General features: G+C 38.6%; 1 protein-coding gene across 21 annotated transcripts in view; it reads right to left on the bottom strand.

Annotated features, from left to right (window-relative positions):
• Positions 1–22,055, bottom strand: part of SSBP2 (single stranded DNA binding protein 2) — a 324,235-nt gene extending 302,180 nt beyond the window's left edge. For 9 of the 21 annotated variants that reach the window (XM_016953047.4, XM_016953049.4, XM_016953050.4 and 6 more), the window contains exon 1: positions 21,223–21,492. In XM_016953047.4, coding sequence (XP_016808536.1) covers positions 21,223–21,284 — 62 coding nt within the window. In that variant the 5' untranslated portion in view covers positions 21,285–21,492. Of the gene's footprint in view, positions 1–18,649; positions 18,669–21,222; positions 21,539–21,910 lie in introns of those variants that run through there. The other 12 variants (XM_063810338.1, XM_063810342.1, XM_063810343.1 and 9 more) reach the window with 10 other exon arrangements.
• Between the last annotated feature and the right edge of the window lie 755 nt (positions 22,056–22,810).

Here is a 22,810-nt window from a genome sequence, read left to right as displayed (position 1 = left end):
TTTAACCTTTAATTATAATTTTTATTTTTAATATTCTTGATTGAAAAATAATTGTATACATTTATGAGATACAATGTGGTATTTTCATATAACTTGTAAGTTATATATAAGCTAGACTTACACATCTACACTTACAGAGGGTTGACTTAGAAATAAGTGGTTATATAGATAGGTCAAAATAAATAGTTATATAAATAGGCAAATACACTAGATAGACTAAATCACATAATTTAAAATACCTATTCTAAAGGACTGACCCTTTATTATTAATCTATTTTTAATGTAAAAGATATAGGGTAACAATTTTAGAAAATACAGATATACAAAGTAAATCTTGACAGGTATTGGAGAAAGGAAAAGATCAGATTTTACCAGTGGTTATTTCTTTTTTAATTAAATGAGATGAGGGATTTCTATCCTGTTTCATGAAAATAAATCACAAGTACTTTTTACTCTATTTTTAAAATGAACACTTCATCATTACCAAAATTACAGAGTAAGTGTACTTTTAAAAGAATTTTTTTTTTGAGATGGAATTTCGCTCTGTCGCCCAGGCTGGAGTGCAGTGGCACGATCTCGGCTCACTGCAACCTCCGCCTCCTGGGTTCAAGCAATCCTCCTGCCTCAGCCTCCCAAGTAGCTGGGATTACAGGCGCCCGCTACCACGCCTGGCTAATTTTTATAACTTTAATAAAGGCAGAGTTTCACCATGTTGGCCAGGCTGGTCTCGAGCTCCCGACCTCAGGTGATCCACCTGCCTCGGCCTCCCAAAGTGCTGCTATTGCAGGCCTGAGCCACCACGCCTGGTCTTGAAATTTTTACATAGTCAAAAACATCTAAAAATCTAAAAATCTACAGTTTTACTTGAGCTTCAGCGAAAAAGGCAGGAGATTCTCAAATACATTTATTCTTGGTATAAGTCATATTATAATATAAATTATAGGTCATAATTCTGATTTATAACTTATCTTTTAATTTTCCATGACTAGATTTTAAAAAGAAATACAATCTGGTAGAAAGGAAAGAAAAGACTTTTTACAGCTCAGTCCAAACTAAAGTAGAAACTCAGGTTCCTTTTAAGTGATGAAATTGAAGCAGTTTCATATTGGATGAGAGATGAGCCAAATGATGAACATTTTACCTCCAGAATATTCTTCACTAAAAACGTACTTAATAAGCAAATGAAAAGAAAATAATTTCTAATATATTTTTATTGTGCACACAGAAAATTTACAATCTTAACCATTTTTAAGTGCACAGTTCAGCAGTGTTAAGTATATTCACATTGTTGTGAAACAGATCTCCAGAACTTTTCCATCCTGCAAAACTGAAACTCTATACGATTAAACTTCAATGAAAACAAGTGGGTTCCAATATAGATTCTATAAATACTGAAATGCGTGCCCTTAAGTTTCTAACTGCTTTTGCCTCAGATTCTTTGTCCACAAAATAGAGTACAATATCTATCTCATTGGGACAGAAAGATGAGAATGAAGTCATTAGCAGAACATCATTATGTTCCTTGGGTCATTCAAATATGTTAACAGTTTACTAAGAAATTATACATTGGCCCTTTATCTTTTTTAGAAGACCAAAGATAAAAAAAATAGTAATAATAATGACTAATATTTTCATGGGGCAGAATTATTGCCCTCAAAAAGCAATCACAAAACAATCCATGCAACTGCCAAGCCAAATGAATCTTGGGCAATATCCTATGGAAAAATATCTTTACTTATGCCAAGTAAGAGAAAAGATTTCCTGGCGGCCTTAATAAGCTTCAGGCAAAAATGTTTATCTACTTCAAGTATTCCAGTAGTCATTTCAGTAAAGAACCCTGAACAATACAAAGTCGATTACCTTACCCAAATAAAGTTCAATTAATAGGATTTTCTTCAATTTCCAGGTTTCAACACATCTATAGAAGAGATTATCATCCATGTTAAAAGATATTCTTTCCTTTCCCTTAAGAACAATAAACCATTAACTTGTAGATAACTTGGGAAGACTCATACCCAAAATTTTGCTTCTCTCCTCTATTGCTTATGTAAGATATGATGGAGATAAGATAAACCCCAAACAGAATTGTCTTTTATTATAATATTTTTATAATAAATTATATTACAATAATAAAATTGATATAATAATATTAACTTAAAGAGAGAAATGAAAAGTTTTATATTCATTTCAATTATGTCAGGAGAACAAAAACTTCTGCTGCTTCATCACTGCAGTGCATTGAGGCACTGGATTTCAAGGCCTTAAAATGGGCTTCGAAAGATGGTCTGTGATTTGCTGTCTTATATCAAATCGAGGTTACCTCTAATATCATCCACCTATGTTAATTAGAAGGTCTTAATAGTAATCCTTGAAATGCTACATTAAAAGTAGGAAAACATACTCAAAACCATAATTACATTTATTTCAGAAACTAAAATATGCAAAAATTAAGAGCATATGATGTTAAACCATCTGTTTCATTTTTAAAAAATCCTTTCTGTTTCTAAATATGAAAACCATAATTCTCTTTTTTCAAAATGAAGTGGTAATCCATGATCTATAATATGAATAAATCAATATAAACATGTACTAAAAATTAGTAGTCTTTATGGAACAGAGTAACAATAATTTACAGTCTGGAATCCAACACATCCAATAAATAGTAACACTAATGCACTCTGTAAATTTACTGTCAGCATCTTTTCATAATGTTTTAAATAAAATGATTTTGCTTTTACATATAAGCTATCACAACTCTACCAAGATTAAATGGAATCACTCAAACTTAATTTTTTTACCTAAATTCTAAATCATAATCTACCAGAAGAAATGACAATTTGCTTGTTTTTCCTATTTTGTTGCTCTTTATAAGAACTTCCTTTTTTCACAGGTACAATAAATTACATATGTAAATAAATAAAAGCAAAACAAGCAATCTGAATGTTGCCTTTATATGTGGTATAATGCTTTGCAGCCTGGTTACTTTGGGTGGGTCATACAGAAGAAATTGTGACTACAGGTTAAAATGAGTTTTGTGCAAGTGCACCTATAACAAAAGCAAAGTATCTTATACCCTTTCTAGTAAACATACTTTTTTAAAAAAAGATACCACCACCACCCCCCGCCTTCTAGCCCCTCACCCGCTGCTCAGCTATTTTGGAAGTCTTGTGCACTGCTGGGTAAGTGATCTCTTGTCATTTTAGACAATTAGAAAACAGTACATTTTAAAAAGATGATTTCTGTCTTTTAAAAAGTTGAATAAATGTTTCTCATTACTGGAAGGAAAGAGGTCTTATAAAGTAATTCAAAGTTGTAAGACCCTCCAATTTGGGTAACTTCAAAAGATTTAAAGTTCTAAAATATTTCAATAAACTTGTTTGTTAAATATTATAGCCTTCCTAGGGAAAATAAATAGGCCTGGAATCCTCCAATAATAGATAAAAATCTTATTAAGCTCATTTTAGTGTCAATCAGCAAGATGACTGAAGGAAAAAAATATGAAGGCTCCAACAATCTCAGGATTCCACTAAATGGAAAATATACCTTGGAAATCAGTTATATTGACTAATAGAAGAGAACTAATCATACAGTAATAAACAAATATAGAGGGAAAAGAGAGATACTTATCTCTCTAACTTTCAAACAACAGAAAAATGAATGTCTTAGTCATGGTAAATTACGGTTGTAGGGATTCCCGTCAATACATCAACAGCTAGAAAAAAAAAGGTCAGAAACCCCCATTATAGCCACACAGAAGGAAACTCATTGGTCTTAACGCTGAAATAGTCTCACTAGTAAACTATATATTTCAAAAAACGTGAATTTATTATAATCTATCCAGATTGGATTACTTAAAATCAAACAGCCCCAGGAATTGTTGTCTTTAATCCTTCAACTTTGTTGACAAATCGTATCTGTTATAAAATCTAAAAAATTATTAATCCTATATTTTATTGATTCCCTTTTCCTTTCTATATAACTCACCTTGATCTGACCAAATGCCATAGTTAGACAGTACTGTAGTTCTTTCTCAGTACAGTGGCTGTAGCAATATAACTTAGGAAATTGAAAGCTTCCCATAAGCCTCAGCTACAGTCCCTAGTTTTGTCTGAATAGGGCTCTGAATACTAAATAGAACTTATTTCAAATAGTTAAATGTCCATGCATTTAAAAAGATACAAAACTATTCTCTTCTCTGTCAAAGGAAAGGAAGTCCAAAAATTTTCAAAGTATCATCAGCCTTGCAATTATCTGAAAAAAATCAAAGGTAACTACAGAAACAATCAGAAATATGCAAGTTGTACCACAAAAAACTACTTATTTAAAGTAAATGGACAAAAGGATGACATTTTCTGATCAGAATCAAGAGTCAAGACCCTTTGTTTTATTTGGGTTAAAGCTACTTAAGTGAATTGGTAGATATGGAAAAGTGACATTAACCTATACTTGTTTCTTTGCCTTTTATAATTCCTTAAATACACAGATAAAAACACCATTGCTTAATTTGTTGTATTACTTACATACTAACAAAAAAAACTTCCATACTAAGAAAAAAATGTGATAAGTAAAATGAATAACTTTAACAAAGTATCTCTAAGCAATCTTTAATACCTTAAAGGGCTGGCAAAACTATTTTTCACTTTGGTTTTAGTTTGCAGTTTGACACAATTTCTCAGGTATATTCTAAATGACACCAGGCCACTACAACACATACACAATTCTTAAACATTTCAAAGCTCCTAGACTTGTCAGAAGACAAGCAAAACAGACAAGAAGTATATATCCATAACATAAACAAATCCCAGTACACACCATATAGATAATCAACCAGCAAAGGAAAATGGAAGCCAGTGCAATCATTGTCTCTCCTACCAATAACTAGCTAACTTACAATTGATATCAAAATCATTACCTTTATTGAAGATTTTTCAAATAATGTCACTTTATTCCAGTTCCCAAAAGAAAAATCAAGTTGGCCGGGCGCGGTGGCTCACGCCTGTAATCCCATCACTTTGGGAGGCCGAGGCGGGCAGATCATGAGGTCAGGAGATCAAGACCATCCTGGCTAACACGGTGAAACTGTCTCTACTAAAAACACAAAAAAAACTAGCCGGGCGTAGTGGCAGGCACCTGTAGTCCCAGCTACTCAGGAGGCTGAGGCAGGAGAATGGTGTGAACCCGGGAGGAGGAGCTTGCAGTGAGCCGAGATGGTGCCACTGCACTCCAGCCTGGGAGACAGAGCAAGACTCCATCTCAAAAAAAAAAAAAGAGAAAAGAAAAATCAAGTTGACCTGCATATGCTCCTCACTGCCGATTTTAAATGAATATTAAGCATGCTAAATTAATGATCAAAGCACTTAAGAATTTTGCTTAGAACAGCAATGGCTGCAAACTTTAGTTAATTCCTCTCATGCTGGATGTTGCAAATTATATTAAATATATAGAGATAAACCTAATTTATTGTATCTTTGATAACTACAACAAAAAATAAATAGCCCTAAATACTATCAGTTGCATTTCAAAGCTCTGATAAGACAATCATAAGATTTACGTAAAAATACACTATTAGTAATATATAACATAGGACTTTTTTATTACTTAAATTTTAAATTTAAATACAGTCATCCTTCCACATCCATGGGGGATTTGTTCCAGGGTCACCCCCCACCCACTGCAGATACCAAAATCAATGGATGCTCAAGTCCCTTACATAAAATGGTGTAGCATTTGCATATAACCTATGTATATCCTTCCCTATACTTTAAATCATCTCTAGATTACTTACAACACCTAATATAAATGCTATGTAAACAGTTCTTATACTGTATTGTTTAGAGATTAATGACAAGAAGAAAAGTCTACACTCATCAGTGAATATGCAACCATCCATTTTGATTTTCGAATATTTTTAATCCACTGTTGGTTGAATCCTCGGATGTAGAACCCACAGAGAGGACTGACTGTATATTTTTAAATAATAAGATAATTTTAATAAAGAATTCATGCTTTACAAATGATAATTCACAACATTTTATAAACTTCCCTATTGACAGAGCAAAATATAAATTTTACCATAAAATATTAGATAAAATAGAACATCGATAACCATACTTTATCATTTCTATATGTGCATTTGCTCTCCTCTGAGATTCTTATCCTCTTAAAAATGACAAAACGTATTTATCAATCCTTCTGTGTTTTATTACACTTGGGTAAAATGAAACGAGTATTTCAGATTGTTTCCTGTTCTCAGGTTGGTAGAAAACAAACTCGGATCAAGTCGCTGCCCAATCTTAAGAGTGGGCCCCACTGGCCTCAGGATGAATTCATAATTCTTAGGCTGGCTTTCAAGAATTAGTCATTGCTTATTTCTGTAGCCTCTACCACTTTTCCAAAAACATCCTACTACCCTGAAACACACACACACACACACACACACACACACTACAGCACTACTGAATTTTTTGCTTCTAGAAACTATCACAGTCTCACTGGACTTCTTCCAAGCACAAAATTGGCCCTATGCCAAAAGCCCTGTTTGCTTTTCTGGCAGGGTTTACCTTGCCCACTGCCTTATACAGTGCCTGGCACAGAGCAGGATGCTGAAAAAAGTAGTTAATGAATAAATGAATAATAAGTGAATTTAAACTTTTTTTAAAATCTTGTTTTTGAGGGAGGTATTTATTGGAACTTGGAAATTGATATATGCTCACAAATGTTATCTTTTGTTGCCTTTTCTCCTCGAATTTAAAAGGGTGCTTTTTGGTCAAGTGGCTTTGATGTTTTTCTCATTAAATATCAAAATTTGTATATGCATGTATGGATATTAAAAAGTCTAAAAGGTTATATGGTTATTTTTATTTTCTTCATTTTTGCTTATCTGTATCTCTAAATTTTTCTTCTTGGAATATTTATTACTCAAATAATAAAAAGTATTTTAAAGAGTACTAGTAAGCTAATCAAATTAACTCAATTTGTGCTCTGTAAATAGGGCCTTTACTCAGGTATTCTCATTTGTCCCTTCTACCAATTTAAAAAGTAGAAAGGAAATTTAGAGATACAATTCTAAAGAAAAGTCACCTAACCAAGGGAGAGTTAAAAAATAATTTCCCATCAAACTTTTGCTTTACAGGCTAATAGCCCGATTGGTAGCCAGAATGGGCAGTTATTAATTTAGTTTTCTCCATTGTACCACAGTTATTTTCTAGTTATCACTTCAAAATGATCCCTTTAATTCTAATCTCCTACAATTCAAAAGGTTTTTAAAAATCAATTGACAAAAGGTAGCAAGTGTAATCCATCCCAAAATCACTTTTTAAAAATTCATACACTCAGTCACTTTCAACACCCACCTAACTAAAGCTAAAAACCACTTTACCTACTGGCTTTCCTTTCCATGTCCCCTGTAGCATACCATTATTGTCATCCTTTAATGATAATAATAATAAAACTGGTTTAAAACACTTTGGAGTACACAAAACCTCTTTACAACACAATAAAACCCAAAATTATTCCAACTATTGCCCCTCCTTGCAAAATTCTCCAAGTTAAAAAAAAAAAAAAAAAAAAAAACAGTATGTCCCCTTCCAGTTAAGTCTTCTCTCTATGCTTCCTTTCTCCAGTGAAGGCTGTCCACATTTGACATCTCCACCACCTCATCTTCTATCAATTTCCCAAAACACTGCATCTAACTTGAGTTCACTCCACTGAAACTGTCCTCCCTAAGTCACAGACGTTTTTTTTAAAAACTGAGCCCTGTTTGGCCAGGCGCGGTGGCTCACACCTGTAATCCCAGCACTTTGGGAGGCCAAGGCAGGCGGATCACGAGGTCAGGAGACTGAGACCATACTGGCTAACACGGTGAAACCCCGTCTCTACTAAAAATACAAAAAAAAAAAATTAGCCGGGTGTGGTGGCGGGCGCCTGTAGTCCCAGCTACTCGAGAGGCTGAGGCAGGAGAATGGCATGAACCCAGGAGACAGACCTTGCAGTGAGCCGAGATTGCTCCACTGAACTCGCAGCCTGGGCAACAGAGTGAGACTCCGTCTCAAACAAAAAAACAAAAAAACAAAAAAACAAAAAAACAAAAAAAACTCAGCCCTGTTTAACCTTCTTGTACATTCTACAAATCTGGCATGGTAACTCACCCTTCCATTCTCAAAACTCCCTTTCCTTGATTTCTGCTAATGTCAGTCCTTTATGCATTTCCCTCATATGTCTCTGTTCTTTTCAATCTCAATTTCAAACTCTCATTCCACCTATACCTTAAATATTCCCCGAACTTCCATCTCTGATTTCCTCACACTTTCTCCCTGCACATTCCCAAGAAGAATGGCTTTATCCCCATTTCGTGCCTTCAAATGATACAAGATGCAAAACCAAATGGGCCATACATTAGTAGCAAAAACAAGCAAAACTGATCTATGCTGTTAAAAATCAGGCAAGATGGGTAGCACATATGAAGCTTCCAGAGTGCTGGTAATGTTCTTTTTCTTGATGTGGGTACTTGGTTACACTGGTGTGTTCAGTTTGCGAAAACTCATCAAATTTACACATTTAGGATATATGTACTTTTCTGTATGAATGTCAGATTTCAATAAGGCTATTTTTTTAAAGAGAAATAATAAACTAAACCTTGAGTTCAGATTTCAGCTCTAACATGTGTACTTCAGCTAAATTACTTATCCTATTAAAGCCTTAGTTTCCTCACACTTATCCTTTCTCATTTCTATATCTCCAGCCTAGACTTCTTCCAGGAACTCAAAAGCTACATATCCAAGTTCCTCCCAAACTTCTCCATCGCTAGGTCTTAATGGCATCTCAAACTAAACTCATCATCTTCCTCCTTACACCTTTAAAATTACCTGTTCCTCCTCCTGTATCCCAAAGTCTGTGACTAAAACTTCTACCAACAATTGCAGCCATCTTTAAAAATCCTAATTTTCACACTTAGGCCACCAAGTCTGATCTATTCTACATCCTGAAATGACCACTGCATTGGTGTAGAAAAATGATGACACTATAAGCATTTGTATTGTTATAGCAATCGCTTTCTAGTGGATCTACCTCCCCCTTTACTCCATGCTCCATGATTTCCAAAACGATTCTTCTAAAATGCACCTCAGATGGTGTAACTTTTCTGCTTAAAATTGCTTATCTCAGGGCGGGCACGGTGGCCCACGTCTGTAATCCCAGCACTTTGGGTGGCTGAGGTGGGTGGATCACTTGAGGTCAGGAGTTCGAGACCAGCCTGGCCAACATAGTGAAACCCCATCTCTACTAAAAATACAAAAATTAGCCGGGCATGGTGGTGCATGCCTGTAGTCCCAGCTACTTGGGAGGCTGAAGCAGGACAATCGCTTGAACCTGGGAGGTGGAGGTTTCGGTGAGCCAAGATCATACCATTGCACTCCAGCCTGGTGACAGAGTGAGACTCCATCTCCAAAAAAAAAAAAAAAAATTGTTTATCTCCTAGGTCAAGTTGTCATTTAAGGCTGTTCTTGAAATAGTTCGTATTTAATCTGCCAGATTTATCCCTACCAACTTTACTACAGTTCACCAACTATATCATACCTTTTAATGCCTCCATGTTGCTGTACATGATTCTCTCTCTGGCTAAAATACTGTTTACTTGCCCCATCTTCCACTTTGACTAATGCTAGCCTTTCAATAAACATCCTCTTAGAAATATTTCCTGACACTCTCACAGCCCTAGGCTAGATTCAATGCTTTTTTTCAGGAATCCCACAGAACCTTCTGCATACCCATTATAGTGCTTGCTACCCAGTGTGGTAGTGGCTGATAGTGAGGCCCCTCTGAATGGGGAGTTCCTGATGGGCAGAGATTGCCAGGTTATTAAGATCTGACTCAGGAAGGCTCAACAGAGGCTGACATATAACAGACAGTTAACATTTTTTTAATGAATAACGGAGTGGGGAGATAGAATAAATATGATTCCCATCTCATAAAATATATATATACATTTACACTATAAAATAGTTAACAAGTTTTAAAAACATTTTAAATGCTATTTTGTCAAAATCCAGCTTTTTAAGAAGCCCTACTTTCTTACGCTATTCTATACAATTATTATTCTGTACAATTCTATATGATTCCATACAATTAACCCTTTAAGAGAGCCATTCTGCTATTCTGCTGGGGACCTAATACAAACACAAAAGCATTTTGTCAACTAGCAGCATTTTTGCCAGTACTTGCTATGTTATCTTGTCAATGATCACTCTTGTCGATTATACTCCTATCTTACAGAAAAGCATCAACAACCTTTAATATTTCAGTAAAAACTTGCCTATACTCTAATCTTTCTGGCCCTGAATTCGTAAGTCCAACTCACTTATATAATTGACTCAGTAAAATTTGAATTCAAAATTACTAAGTCATTCCCAAGATGAACTCCTACCTGAAAACTACTCTCAAGATATACACACATACACATATGTGTGTATATGTATGTGTAATATATCTGATAGCAAGAAAGCTCACTCAAGTTTTTCCATTACAATATTTCTAAGTGAAGGAATACAGTATCAGTCACTAAGTTTAATCCAGGGTAAAAAAAAAAAAAAAAGAATGTACCAAAACACCTTAATAGCTTCCCAGGATAGCTATCGCTTAAATATACTGATAATGTATAATCATCAAATAATTTTAATCCAATTATAAATGACAAATAGCACATAATGATGTGAAAAAAATAAAACAAAGAAATTATTTCTATTTTTTCTAATAGCCAGTATTACAGAAATGACTAGGTAATTGAACCAATATGATTGTATTACTGCTCCTGTATCACATGGAGCTTCTCAGGTGCCCTTGTCCAAAAAAAGCCCAATAGGCCATACACTGCTTGGAAGAGACAACAAAAGAGACTCATAATTACAGGATCCTTTTTTCCTAAATATCACATATTCCTGACTCCAAAGTTTAAAGTAACTTATGCCGGATTACTCTGCCTCTGGTTACAGAATGAGAAACAGCTCTATCTGAAATTATAACCTGAGTTCTTAATTGGCATCTTCCTCTCTGGTGAGCACCTACATCCATGTTGTTAAATCTCAGATACCAGCTAAAGAATTTGTAGCTATCTTTGGGGCACTTTTGGTACCTATAATACTATCCACCTTTTTAGCAGCTATAAAATGCTTCTACTCTTCCCTTAACTTCTTAACCTCTATTGCCTCCCACCCCAAAAATGATGAATATGCACATTCCCCTCCCATCCTCACGCTACCTCCCACAACTTCCATTACAATTTTTCCGCCATGTTAAGCGATGAAACACACTGAGTCAAAATAGTTAAAATGGGCAGTGCAGTCAGAAACCTGAGTTTGAATCCAGACTATACAATTTACTCTGTGGCCCTGGACAAAATATAAAACCTCTGAGACTCAGTTTCCCCATATGTAAAATGGGGATTATATCTACTTTACGAAGTTGCTATAGGGATTAAGCCATCAAAAGTAGCCAGTCACAGAAAGACAAATACTATATGATCCCACTTATATGAGATACCTCGAATAGTCAAATTCTTGGAGACAGAAAATAGAATGGTAGTTGTCAAGGGCACATAGAAGGCGGGAGTGGGGAGTGATTGTTTAATGAGTACAGAGTTTCAGTCTGGAAACATGAAAAAGTTCTAGAGATGGAGAATGGTGATGGCTATACCATAATGTGAATGTACTTAATGCCACTCAACTGTACAACTAAAAGTGGTTAAAATGGTAAATTTTAGGTTATATATATATTACCACATTAAAAAAGAAAAAGAACATTCTCTCAATAATTCATACTGAAAGACTTTTCCTCCCTTGTTAGAGAGAGGTATAAAAGCGAAAAAACCTTACCTTTCCCTCCCCCTAACCCAGCACTCCAAATTGAAGCTAAATGGCAAAGGAATAGAGAAGAGTTCACTGATAAAAAATTAGCCTGTCTTCACAAATTAAAAGCCCAAAACTATCCTAAGTCCCGTACCTATCCACTTATGTTACAAAAGCATAAGGATTTCAAACAAAAATCAGCTTTCACTCATGATGTGGCACTTTTAGAGTTAAGTAATTTTACAGATTGTGTTTAACACACTGTAACAATATTTTTTGTTTAATGAAAGTACCGACATAAACTTTTAACTATCATCTAATCTATGATTCTCTGTTGAATCAAATCCACACTTAAACCTTAAATATATATGAATCTCTCATCATAAAAGAGGCAGCTGTAGCATAATGAAAGGAACACTGACCTTGGAATGAAAAAACTCTAAATATGGCTCAGGTCTGCCACATATTATCTGTATTACCCTAGCTGCATAAGTCAATTTCCACTTATAAATATTGCTAGTCAATGGAGATACCACCCAGCTCATACGATTATAGTGTGACTTAAGTAAAACCAAATACTATACATTAAAATATTTTGAAAACTATAAAGTACAATTTCATTTATATTAAATTTAACACAAAGAAAATGAAAAAATTCTGTCAAAAATTCACATTTAAAATATACACACATCATAATATAATCTTCCATAGTCCTGAAATTCAAAGAAAGAATACTAAATGCCCATATTATAGAAAAGTATTTTTTAGAAATTACATTAATTCTTATACCAAATACTAGGAGTATTGGGGAGAAAATGAGCTAGATACGGTGATAGACTATTGTGACATATTTCCAATTCATTACATCCTTAACTCATTTATTCCACAAATACATAATCACAAACCTTGCAACCACTGTGCTAAGCAGTGGGAATATGACGGTAAGGAAGACACCATGGTCCTTGCTCTTATGGAGCTTCCAATCTAACTGGAAGATGAGGCATTAAACATCACACAAATGGCCGGGCTCAGTGGCTCATGCCTGTAATCCTAGCACTTTCGGAGGCTGAGGCAGGTGGATCATCTGAGGTCAGGAGTTCGAGCCCAGCCTGGCCAACATGGTGAAATTCCCTCTCTGCTAAAAATACAAAAATTAGCCAAGTGTGGTGGTGCATGCCTGTAATCCCAGCTACTAGGGAGGCTGAGGCAGGAGAATCGCTTGAACCTGGGGGGTGGGTGGAAGTTGCAGAGAGCTGAGATTGCGCCACTTCACTCCAGCCTGGGCAAAAGAGCAAAACTCCATCTCAAAAAAATAATAATACAAATAATTTGTCACTTATAATAAATGTGAAAAAGAAAAAAGTCTGCTATGAGAGTATCCAATCCAATCTAGAAGGTTTAGGAGAAATAATTACACCAATTGTACCAACCTCTGTTAACCCAGTACACTGTAAGTGTTCAACAAATCTGAGTTATTTCTATAATCATCATTATAAAAGCCCCACTGTCCTTCAGAACAAGTTTATCCTTAGGGTTTGAAAGATAAAAGATATCAACCCTATTATCTACGAAGATCAGATAAACTGAACCCAACACCCAATTCCTCCATTTTAAAAACAAAACCAGCCAAGTATGGCTTCTTCATCCCAATTTTCACTCATATTTAACATATCCTTGAGCAATTATGTTGATGCTGAGGTTTCCTCAATAGTAGCTTAGACATGCCTGAAATACTGTAACCTGGTCTTTCTATGGCTGATTCTTTCAAAATTACTCAGTTCTCCGTTTAAATGTCCTCTCCTCCAAGAACCTTCCCGACTACCCAATCTAGCATAGCCTCCCAGTCATTCTCTACACTACATCACACTATTTTATTATTTTTATAGTATATATGACTATTTGAAGTTGCCTAGTACATTTATTTGCTTATTATTATATATTTCTCCTTCAACCTTGAAAGTCTCATGAAAGCAGGGACTCATTTTATTCTCCCTATATCCTCAAGATACATCTTCCTTGCTAAAGATCCCAAGTTTTGTTTAGGTAGTTCACGTGAGCCAATTATGGTAATCCCATTATATCTAGCATAATTTGTTTACAGGAAGAAATTCTGTAGTTCTCTCTAATAAGGGATAAGAAGATGTCTCCTAAGCAACTTCAATAAAAAGTTTTCCTCCCTGATTGGTGAGACACAAAGAAAGAAAAACCCTGTCCTTCCTCCTGCCTTTACACTTGAGTGTGTAAGGGAGTGATGCTGGGAACCCGAGGCAGCCATGCTACATTCATGAGAGGAAGACCATGAGGATGGCAAAGAAGCCGATCCTGAACCCTGATGTTCTTGACTAAATGAATGAACTCTTACACTACCACTTCTAGACATCCTGTTATGTGAGATTTACTTTTAAACCTGATCAATTAAGCTGTTTGCTGTCTCCTGTTTTGATACCTGAAGCCAAAAGCCTAATAAACTCAAGCCTGTTTCTTCCATAACATTAAGAGAAAACAGTACCTACAGCCTACCGGATTTGAGGGGATTAAATGAGATAATGCAGACAAGTGCCAAACAAACAAGATACTCAAATGATAGCACTGCTGTTAATGTTAAACAATAATTTTCTATGACAAAACACAAACTCTTTATATACTATTTAGGATTTTGTTATTTTACAAAAAATATTCACTTTAATCCTATTTAAAATGAGATCATTTTTAAAAGAATAATTTATTTACTTAGATTTCTTCCATTAATAAAGTAGCTCTTGGTTTTTTCTCATCTAAAATAGATAAATAAAAGGAGAATCAGACAAATATCAGATCACTAAAATAAATCATATTAATTTCAGGTAAGAGCCTCTTTCTGTCATCAATTCCTCACCCAACTTACATGGACAGAGCTACATATATTTTCATCTATTATTCTTGCCTTTACAAATATTTCATCAGTATTTTAATATGCTATAGATTTAAAGCTATATTCATAATTACAACCATACTCTTTAACACCTACAATTACAAAAATATTTAAAACTAGAAAAAAAAAAGGGCTATATTTTAGCCTCTACAATTTTTTTTCTGTGCAGAACTACTTGTTTGACATTATAGCCATGAAGCAAAATTAACAGAGAAGATCAAAAATAGGAGATTGCCAGGTCATTCGTTTACGCTCACTCTAGCTGAACTGTGATTTAAAATGTTACAATGGCTCATTATTGTCTGAAAGCTGTTTAGGGTCATACATGAAATGTAATTAACATTCTTAAAGGAAAAAGATGAGAGTAGTTTTGTCATTTCTAAAGAAATGACACCAACTGAAGTTTGTCTTTAAAAAAATGAACAAAAAAATATATATTAATTATGCCACTGCATTGAGACTGCCCAGGCTGATTTGAGTCCAGATGAATTTTTGGTCCTATAATTATAAGAAAAACATTAACAGTTCCATTTTTCAAAAATTCTTAACTATTAACTTACATGACAAAAATTACCATTTACCAATTATGACCAATCAGAAATGTTAAAGTTATCTGGAAAAACTCTATTCTTCCCCAGGCAGTCCATATTTCCACTTGTTTTTTAATGTCCTCACACAAAGAATAAAATAGGTTGTAGAAGAGCCTCTGCTATTTCTCTAACTACTGAAAACAGGCAAGACATTAATCTTGGTGGACCACCCTTCAGCTCACCTTTTGTAGTATGTATAGGGTTTTAATCTAATAGTCAAGTAACTCTCACAGTCCAAGTTATGCTAGGTTATATACATATGTTAACAAAACTTTGCATGAATACATGCTACATTGGTAAAATACACAAAGTTTGATCAAATGTTTAAAATCGGGAATATTATTTATATTCCAAACGCTTCAGATATTAACAAATGAATCTTATTCTATTGCTCCAATGCTAGTTTAAGTCCACCCTTTCAGAAACAGTAAGTTCTTAATAAAATTAATATTTTAGCATACGCTTACAGAGGCTCACATGTCACTAGCATGCAAATATATAATCTGTAATTCCCACACCAATGGCAAAGCAATTACACACAATAATAGAGAATAACCTCATGTGTTCCAAAATAATTTTGAATTCCTATTTTTAAATTATATATTCCTAGTAGTTCCATGTCTTTCAAACTCAGTACTTTGGTCCTATGTCCCAGGATTAATGCAATGGTTGTGATTTCTATGGAAGAAAGAAGATTCTAAATTTGAATTGTTTTTCCCCCAAATTTTACTTCTAACTCTCAACTACTGAGGTGAAGTATTAATAAACATTAATAAACTGCAACCTGGGTATTCCAGCCCCTGCCCCACAGAGTATGCGCTAATCTTAAAACAAAATAATTCTAGAAGTGATTAAAGATGAAAGGCATATTTGGTCTATTACTGCAGAACAACTAAAATGTAGTGATTTTGTCTGCATCCTAAATTGGTTTTATGTGGCAAACTGGCTTTGAAAGTGTGAAACTGAAAACTTTCAACTTTTTTCTCTCACAGCTCTGAAAAAAAATTACAATATTACTACTACTTCTAAGAGTCACAATTAATCTCTGGATAAACAATACCAAAACTTAACTCTGAACATCTTACCCAGATTCTTTCTTTAGATATGTTCCTTAAAAATAGGGGGTTTTTTGATACTTCTGAAATAACAGAAAAAGATCAATCAAAAGCTAACATGACATTTTGGATACAAGTTAAACAACTTGTATTTTGGGGGAACATCCTGGAGACTGAAAGAGGGAGGGGCAATTTAATATTTTACACAAAATTTCACTTCCATAAGATACTCCTTCATTAGTTTTGGAAATCCTGAATTGTGCGAATTGCTGTCAAGTAAGTTTCTGAAGAGATCTCTATTACTTTTCTTGCCTTATTCCTTCAGAAAGAAAGAAAGGTTTGTCATTTTTCTTTGCAGGGGGTACCTTAGTGATGGGGGAATGCTTTAATTACTTTAATGGTAGAAGGGGAGAACAAGGTGATGCTGGCAGATATTAATCCCTATAAACTCTTTTATATGAAGTGGCATTTAAATGTTCATTATACTGTAACTACTTTGAAATAAGCATATGGTATTTGCTTCTTGGTATATTCAACTAACACTGAAAATTTAAAAGCCAAAGTTACTTTTCAGAGCTCAAAATTAGATAGTTTGATTCTTGTAGTTTCTGGCTAGTTTACTAAATAAAAGTCGATGTATATACTATGTGTATCTTTTATGTTCAACTTTGCTTTCTAGCAGATTCATCTTTCTGTGCTTTACATAAAAGATCAAATTAGTTTAATAAAAAATTAATATCACTACTCATCTATTTGCAGGTGCCAGTTACTCTTTCTGCGGTAGTGTGGCATACTGTGTGGCTTTAAGTTCAGCAACATTTCATATAGGAATTGTTCACAACTATTATGTTTAACTTTAAAACAAGTAATCAAACAAAATTCCTGGGGGGGCGAATCTGAAGAAACAAGTTTTCTTCATTATGTTAGGCTTCCAACTTTCCTAAAATTTCTGTGCCTTCTCCCACACCATACACAGATCTGCAAAGCATCAGGGTGCACCAGTGGTTAAGACTGCATATTTGATCAAATCTTTAAAGTCTGTCACATCTGATTATGTAATGCTGTTCCCTAAATCTGTAGCATCCTACCCTAGTCCAGGAAGACAATCTGGTACACTGAAAAATGTATCTTTCAGCTTCAATCACAGGTTCTAAAGTTAGAGAAATCTGTGTTAGAAACCCAGCTTTCCTGTTTTCTAGCATTGTATCCCTCGGTGAGTTCTTTAACCATTCAGGGTCTTAGTTTTCATATTTCTTTAATGGAGAAAAAAAAAGCAACTGTCTTGTAGATTTGTTGGGAGAATTAAGAAAAAAATATACATAAAACACTGAACATAGTGACTGGCACACAGGATGGCAAATAAATAATAGTTATTTTTGTTGTATTGTTGTTTAGGGGTATTTCTGAAATACAACTAAGCTAGAGAATGTGAAACTCAAACTTACAAGTCCTTATTTTGGAGGTCACTGAAAAAAAATTTTTTTACATTGAAAAAATTCCTTTGAGTCTAACATCTTCAATAACAATAATTTATTGATGCTTTTGGTATTAGAAGGCACCTTAATGTTCAAGATACCTCAGAGAAGAAATTAGATTATCTCCTACCCTCAACAAACTTATATTTTAGGGAAAGTTAAACATTAAACAGCCAATCACGGTTAATCACAATTGCGATTAGTGTTATAAAGAAAGCCTGCTAAAGGAAGAAATGACCTAACGAGATCAGAATTAAAATTTCTAAATCCCACCTCCCTCCAAGGGTTTTCAATCACTCCCTCAATAATTAAGACTTGATCTGCTTTTCTTAAAATGACAGAGTAAGTAACTAATCTTACCCTGATCATTTTTATCAGAACTGTATACTGAAATTACAGGAATTGTGTAAAACCAAGAATTCACTTCAAATATTTCATATAGTGACTTCCTAATGAAAGACAAAACAAAGATCTAATACAGGTAAGCACTTGTCAACTATTCACCATGAACTCATGTTAGAAAACACATTTCTTGATTATAAAACCAATGTGCTTATTTCCTAAGCATGCCATTATTTATAATAATGACTCCTTTTGCAGAATGTTTTTGTTAAAATGCGTATTTGTTACGGAAACAAATTATTTCTGTGATTTTTAAGATAAGAACAGTTCTAATTTGCTTACTAAAGGAGAATTCTTCACCTTTTATAATATGTTACCTTAAAAATTAAGAACAAAAATCTGGTGACATCCATTTTAATGATGACTTCAAGATTCCTACCTTCAGATGTTAGTACATTGTTGCAGAACAGTGCCATTAAAGTCCCAAGTAAACATAAAGAGAAAAACCGAGAGATTAGATCAACTCTCCCACCAAGATGAAATTAAGTTTATTCTATAAGACAGAACCTACGTCGATGTTTGTCTTAGATTCAAATAACATTAACCTAGAAATTAATGCAACGACAATTAACCCAGAACAGTCATTGTCAATTCTCCAAAAGCAGCCTCTTCACCTATATTTAGTTCATAAGGCAAACCAGTCAAGAATTCCTGCTGCCAATTGAAATGAATGGAAGAAATATATTTAAATCAAATAGCACCATCTAGCAGAACCCTGATCTGCTCACAAGAGTAGATATTACTTGGTGTTCAGTTTGGTAGATTTGACAGCAAAGTGGCAATTATTTGTTTTCCTGGTGGGAAATCACAGAATTAGAGCTAGAAAGGACCACAGTTATACAAGTTCCAACATCCTTGTTATTATCTGAGAAACTAAAAAAAAAAATCAAGCAGTCATCAGGATACTGAGTGGGATTCAACTAAAGTTCACCCCTTCCTGGAAGTTCACCTAAAATCTAAAATTACTTTGATTCTCAAATTCAGTCACCCCCAAAATAAGATCATGCCTCAATACATTTCAATTCCTTCACTCTGACTAATGTGAAATTCAAATATTCTGTAATCATTAAAACATCCTCCTTCAGATGTTTTTATCAGGCACATTATAACAAAATGATTAATGCACACAAATGAGACTGCATTTCAAAACTTCAATTCTAGTAACTGCCGTTTCTTAACCAGGCTATAACGCTATGTCTTTTATATACTACTTGTCACAGCAACAAGATCCTGAATGCAGCTCAGAAAATATCTCTTGCAAAAAAACAAACAAGCCTCTCTAATTTTTGTTTTGTTTTGTTTTGCTTTGCTACATCAAGGCCTGATACCTCTAAATCCTATGGGAATTGAGTGTGTTGCTGCCAACACAAAGATTAGGAAATGTTCCCATCCCTAGGGCACACAAAACTTTCAGGGGGAGACTAACTGCCTAAACCAAGGAGGGAAACTCAGTCGCCTGCGCATTCGGTTTTTATTTACGCAGCTATTTCTGTGCGCAAGGTAACCAAAGTACCTTTGAGAGATGCTCTCAGACTTTTTCTCTGGTCTGAACCCCCTCAGAAAGACAGGGTGCGTTCAACGACAAGGATAACTCTGACCCTCAGAGTTTAAGTGGTTACTGGGAATCACTGATCTGTTGCACAGTTTAAAAAAAAAAGGGGGGGGGGTTCTTCCTCAGTGGTCACAGTCACTATTCGTTCTCATTTTTAGTAACAACCAAATCACCGTTACAAGTACACAAGAATAGCAGCAAACCGCTTTGCTTTGCAGTGTGCCGTGACAGTGGCATCCCGGGCCGGGAGGGGCTCTGTTCTCGCCAGCCGCCTCTTGGGCTCCCACCGAAGTTAACACCTGTATCTCCCCACAACTGTAACCAAGCGGCTCCTTCCCACCTGAACGCTTCTCCCCTCCCACAAACCCCTTTTCGGACCACTGCCCCTCCCCGCCGCAGCTGCCCTCCTCGGGCGCCCCCGGCGGCTCCCACAACTCCCCTCCGCGCGCCCCCGACCACCGCCCCGCCGGGCCCGCCCCTCCCGCCGCTCGGGGGCTGCCAGCCTCACAAAAAGTTCGCCAGCCGCCGCCGCGGAGTTGGGTCCGCTGCGAGAGGCAGAAACGCCAGCCTCCTCCAGCGGATCCCGCTCCTCGCCAACACACTTTAGCTCCCCGGGAACTCGGTCCCTCTCCGACTCCCAAACTTCTGCGGCGTCTCCGGCGCCCACCCGCCCCCACCCCAGCCCCAGCCCCAGCCCCAGCCCCAGCCCCGCGGCGCGCGGGGGACTGCGGGCGCCGCGTCCGTAGCTTGCCCAGGAAAGCCCGGACGCCCAACCCGCACACGCCCTCCGCGCCCCGCGCGCGTCTCCGCGCCCCGCGGGGCCCCGCTCGGCCGCTCCACGCCCGGCTTCCGCCCGCCGCGCGCCCGGCACCGCCGCCCTCGCCTCGCCCCGCGCTCGCGGCCCTGAGCCCCAGCGCCCAGGCCCCCGCCGCCGCGCTCCCCGCGCTGCCCGCCCCGACCCCGGCCGGCCCGCCAAACACCCACATTCCCACTGCGCGCCTTCCTCCACGCAGCTGCCCCTCCCGCCACCCCCGGCGGCTCTCCAGGTCCCCGGAGCCCCGGACCCCAGCTCTAAAGTTACTTTGGAAGGTGAACCCGCGGGTTATTTCCCTCAATCACCCAAACAAGTTTCCATCCTCGCCACCAGCACCACCGCCGCCCCTCAACACACCCGCTCCCTCCCGCCGACAGCCCCCTGCGGCCGCCCGCCCAGCGCCCGCACCTCCCGGGAAAGCGCAGCTCCCCGCACCACACGCCCCCATCGCGGCACCCCTCCCCCTGCCAGCCCACCCCCGGCGCTCCCCGGGCGGAGAGTGTCTGTGTCTCCCAGAGTGTGCGAGTGCGTGCGTGAGTGTGCGCGCGTGTGAAGGCGGAGGTGGGTGAGAAGCGGAGACACTTACTTCTCCCGGGCCTGGCTGTCGGACGGGACGGCGCTGCTGTTACTCTTGCCTTTGCCGTACATGCTTGTGCCGAGAGCAGCTCCCACTGTCACGCACCTGTCAACCCATCACAGCCTCCCCGGGAACAGCCCCGTCCCCATGGCGACCCACGCAGCCACCCCCACTATTGGCCGCCCCACGCCAAAGCTCCGCCCCCTTCGCCCAGGCAACGCGCGAGACTGACAGGCCTCCCCCTCCCTCCGGCCTTCCGAAGCGCGCGGTGGCGGCTAAGCCTCAGCGGCAGTCTCCTCCCTCCTTCCCTCCCTCCCCGACTCCCTCCCTCCCGCCTTCCCTCTCCGCTCTCCTCCCTCCACCCGCTCTCCTTCCCCCTCCCCCCTCCGAACCCGGGCGCAAGGGGGGAATTAGAAACTGCTCTAGAAGGATTTTAAACAACTGGCTGTTCTCTCCGTCGCCACCCCTCCCCCCGCGCCGCCCGCGCTCAGCTCCTCACTGGAGAGAAGGCGCCGGGAGGAGGAGAAACTGCGGCCTGGAGTCTCCGGCCGGAGCCGGCGGAGCTGGAGCCGTGGCGGCCCCAGACTTCGGGGCGCCCGCTGAGTCCACAGACAGAGCCACGGCCTCAGCCGCCCTGGGGCCCCCACCAGCCCCTCTCCCGCTCCTCTCCTATGCGTGACCCCGCGCCGGTACCCACGATTGATTTCTGCGGTCCTCAGCCCTACTCCCTGGGGTGTCGCCCCCGCCCTGTTCCCAGAGGGCCGGCTGGCGAGGGACACCCGCGCTGTTCCCTCGACCTTCTGGCTGAGCGACCGACAGCGACTCGCCTTCTCTCCTGGGGAAAGGCTGCACCTCCGGCCCTCGGCGCCGCTGCGGTGGCGGCGCCCGGGGCCGCGCCCTGCGCCCCAGGGGAGCACCCGGCCTGGGGTCGGCCTCCTCTGTAAGAGGTGAGCGGACCTCCCGAGGAGGCCCGGTGACTCCTGCGGCCGCAGCGGCCCCTGCCCCAACCCCTCCTTGCACGGAGCCCCGCGGCGCCCTGGACACCCCGCCAGATCTGCCGCAGAAGAGGGCCCCAGGCTTCCCCACCCGGCCTGGTTTAACAGTTTGGGTCAGTGATGCCTATTCATCCTGACCCCTGGAGTGGAAAAGGCCAGAAAAGGTCTTGAAAGACTTCCCTGTCCTTGCCCGTTAGAATAGGCCCCAGCGCGCTCCAAGGTGTACAAAGCTGTGCCAGGGCTGAAAGGCTGCCCGAGAATGTTTCTATATCCAAATCCCTAATCCCATTTCAGTAAACGCGCAAAAGTTTGAGAAACACACACAATCTGGTTCCCGGTAGAACTCTGCATCCTTTATCTTATTGAAGTCCTTGACTGTAAAATCAGACGGGTGCAAATGGGGTCAGAAAGAAGATGGGCTTCACACGGGGAAGAAGGGGACAGATGGGGTGGGACAGGGCGACATCTGGAAAGGATGAATAGAAAAGAAGCTATGGGAGGAGAGGGAAATAGGATTCGCGTGGAGGAAGGTACCGTTCTATTCCACACACATACAGCTTTAAGCATTTAGTAGGAGGATCATAAAATGCATATGGAGATAT

This window comes from Pan troglodytes, chromosome 4, assembly GCF_028858775.2.
Source record: "Pan troglodytes isolate AG18354 chromosome 4, NHGRI_mPanTro3-v2.0_pri, whole genome shotgun sequence".
Lineage (NCBI taxonomy): Eukaryota > Metazoa > Chordata > Mammalia > Primates > Hominidae > Pan > Pan troglodytes.
The sequence above is the reverse complement of the archived record's forward strand: the minus strand, read 5'-3'. Positions and strand labels throughout refer to the sequence as shown.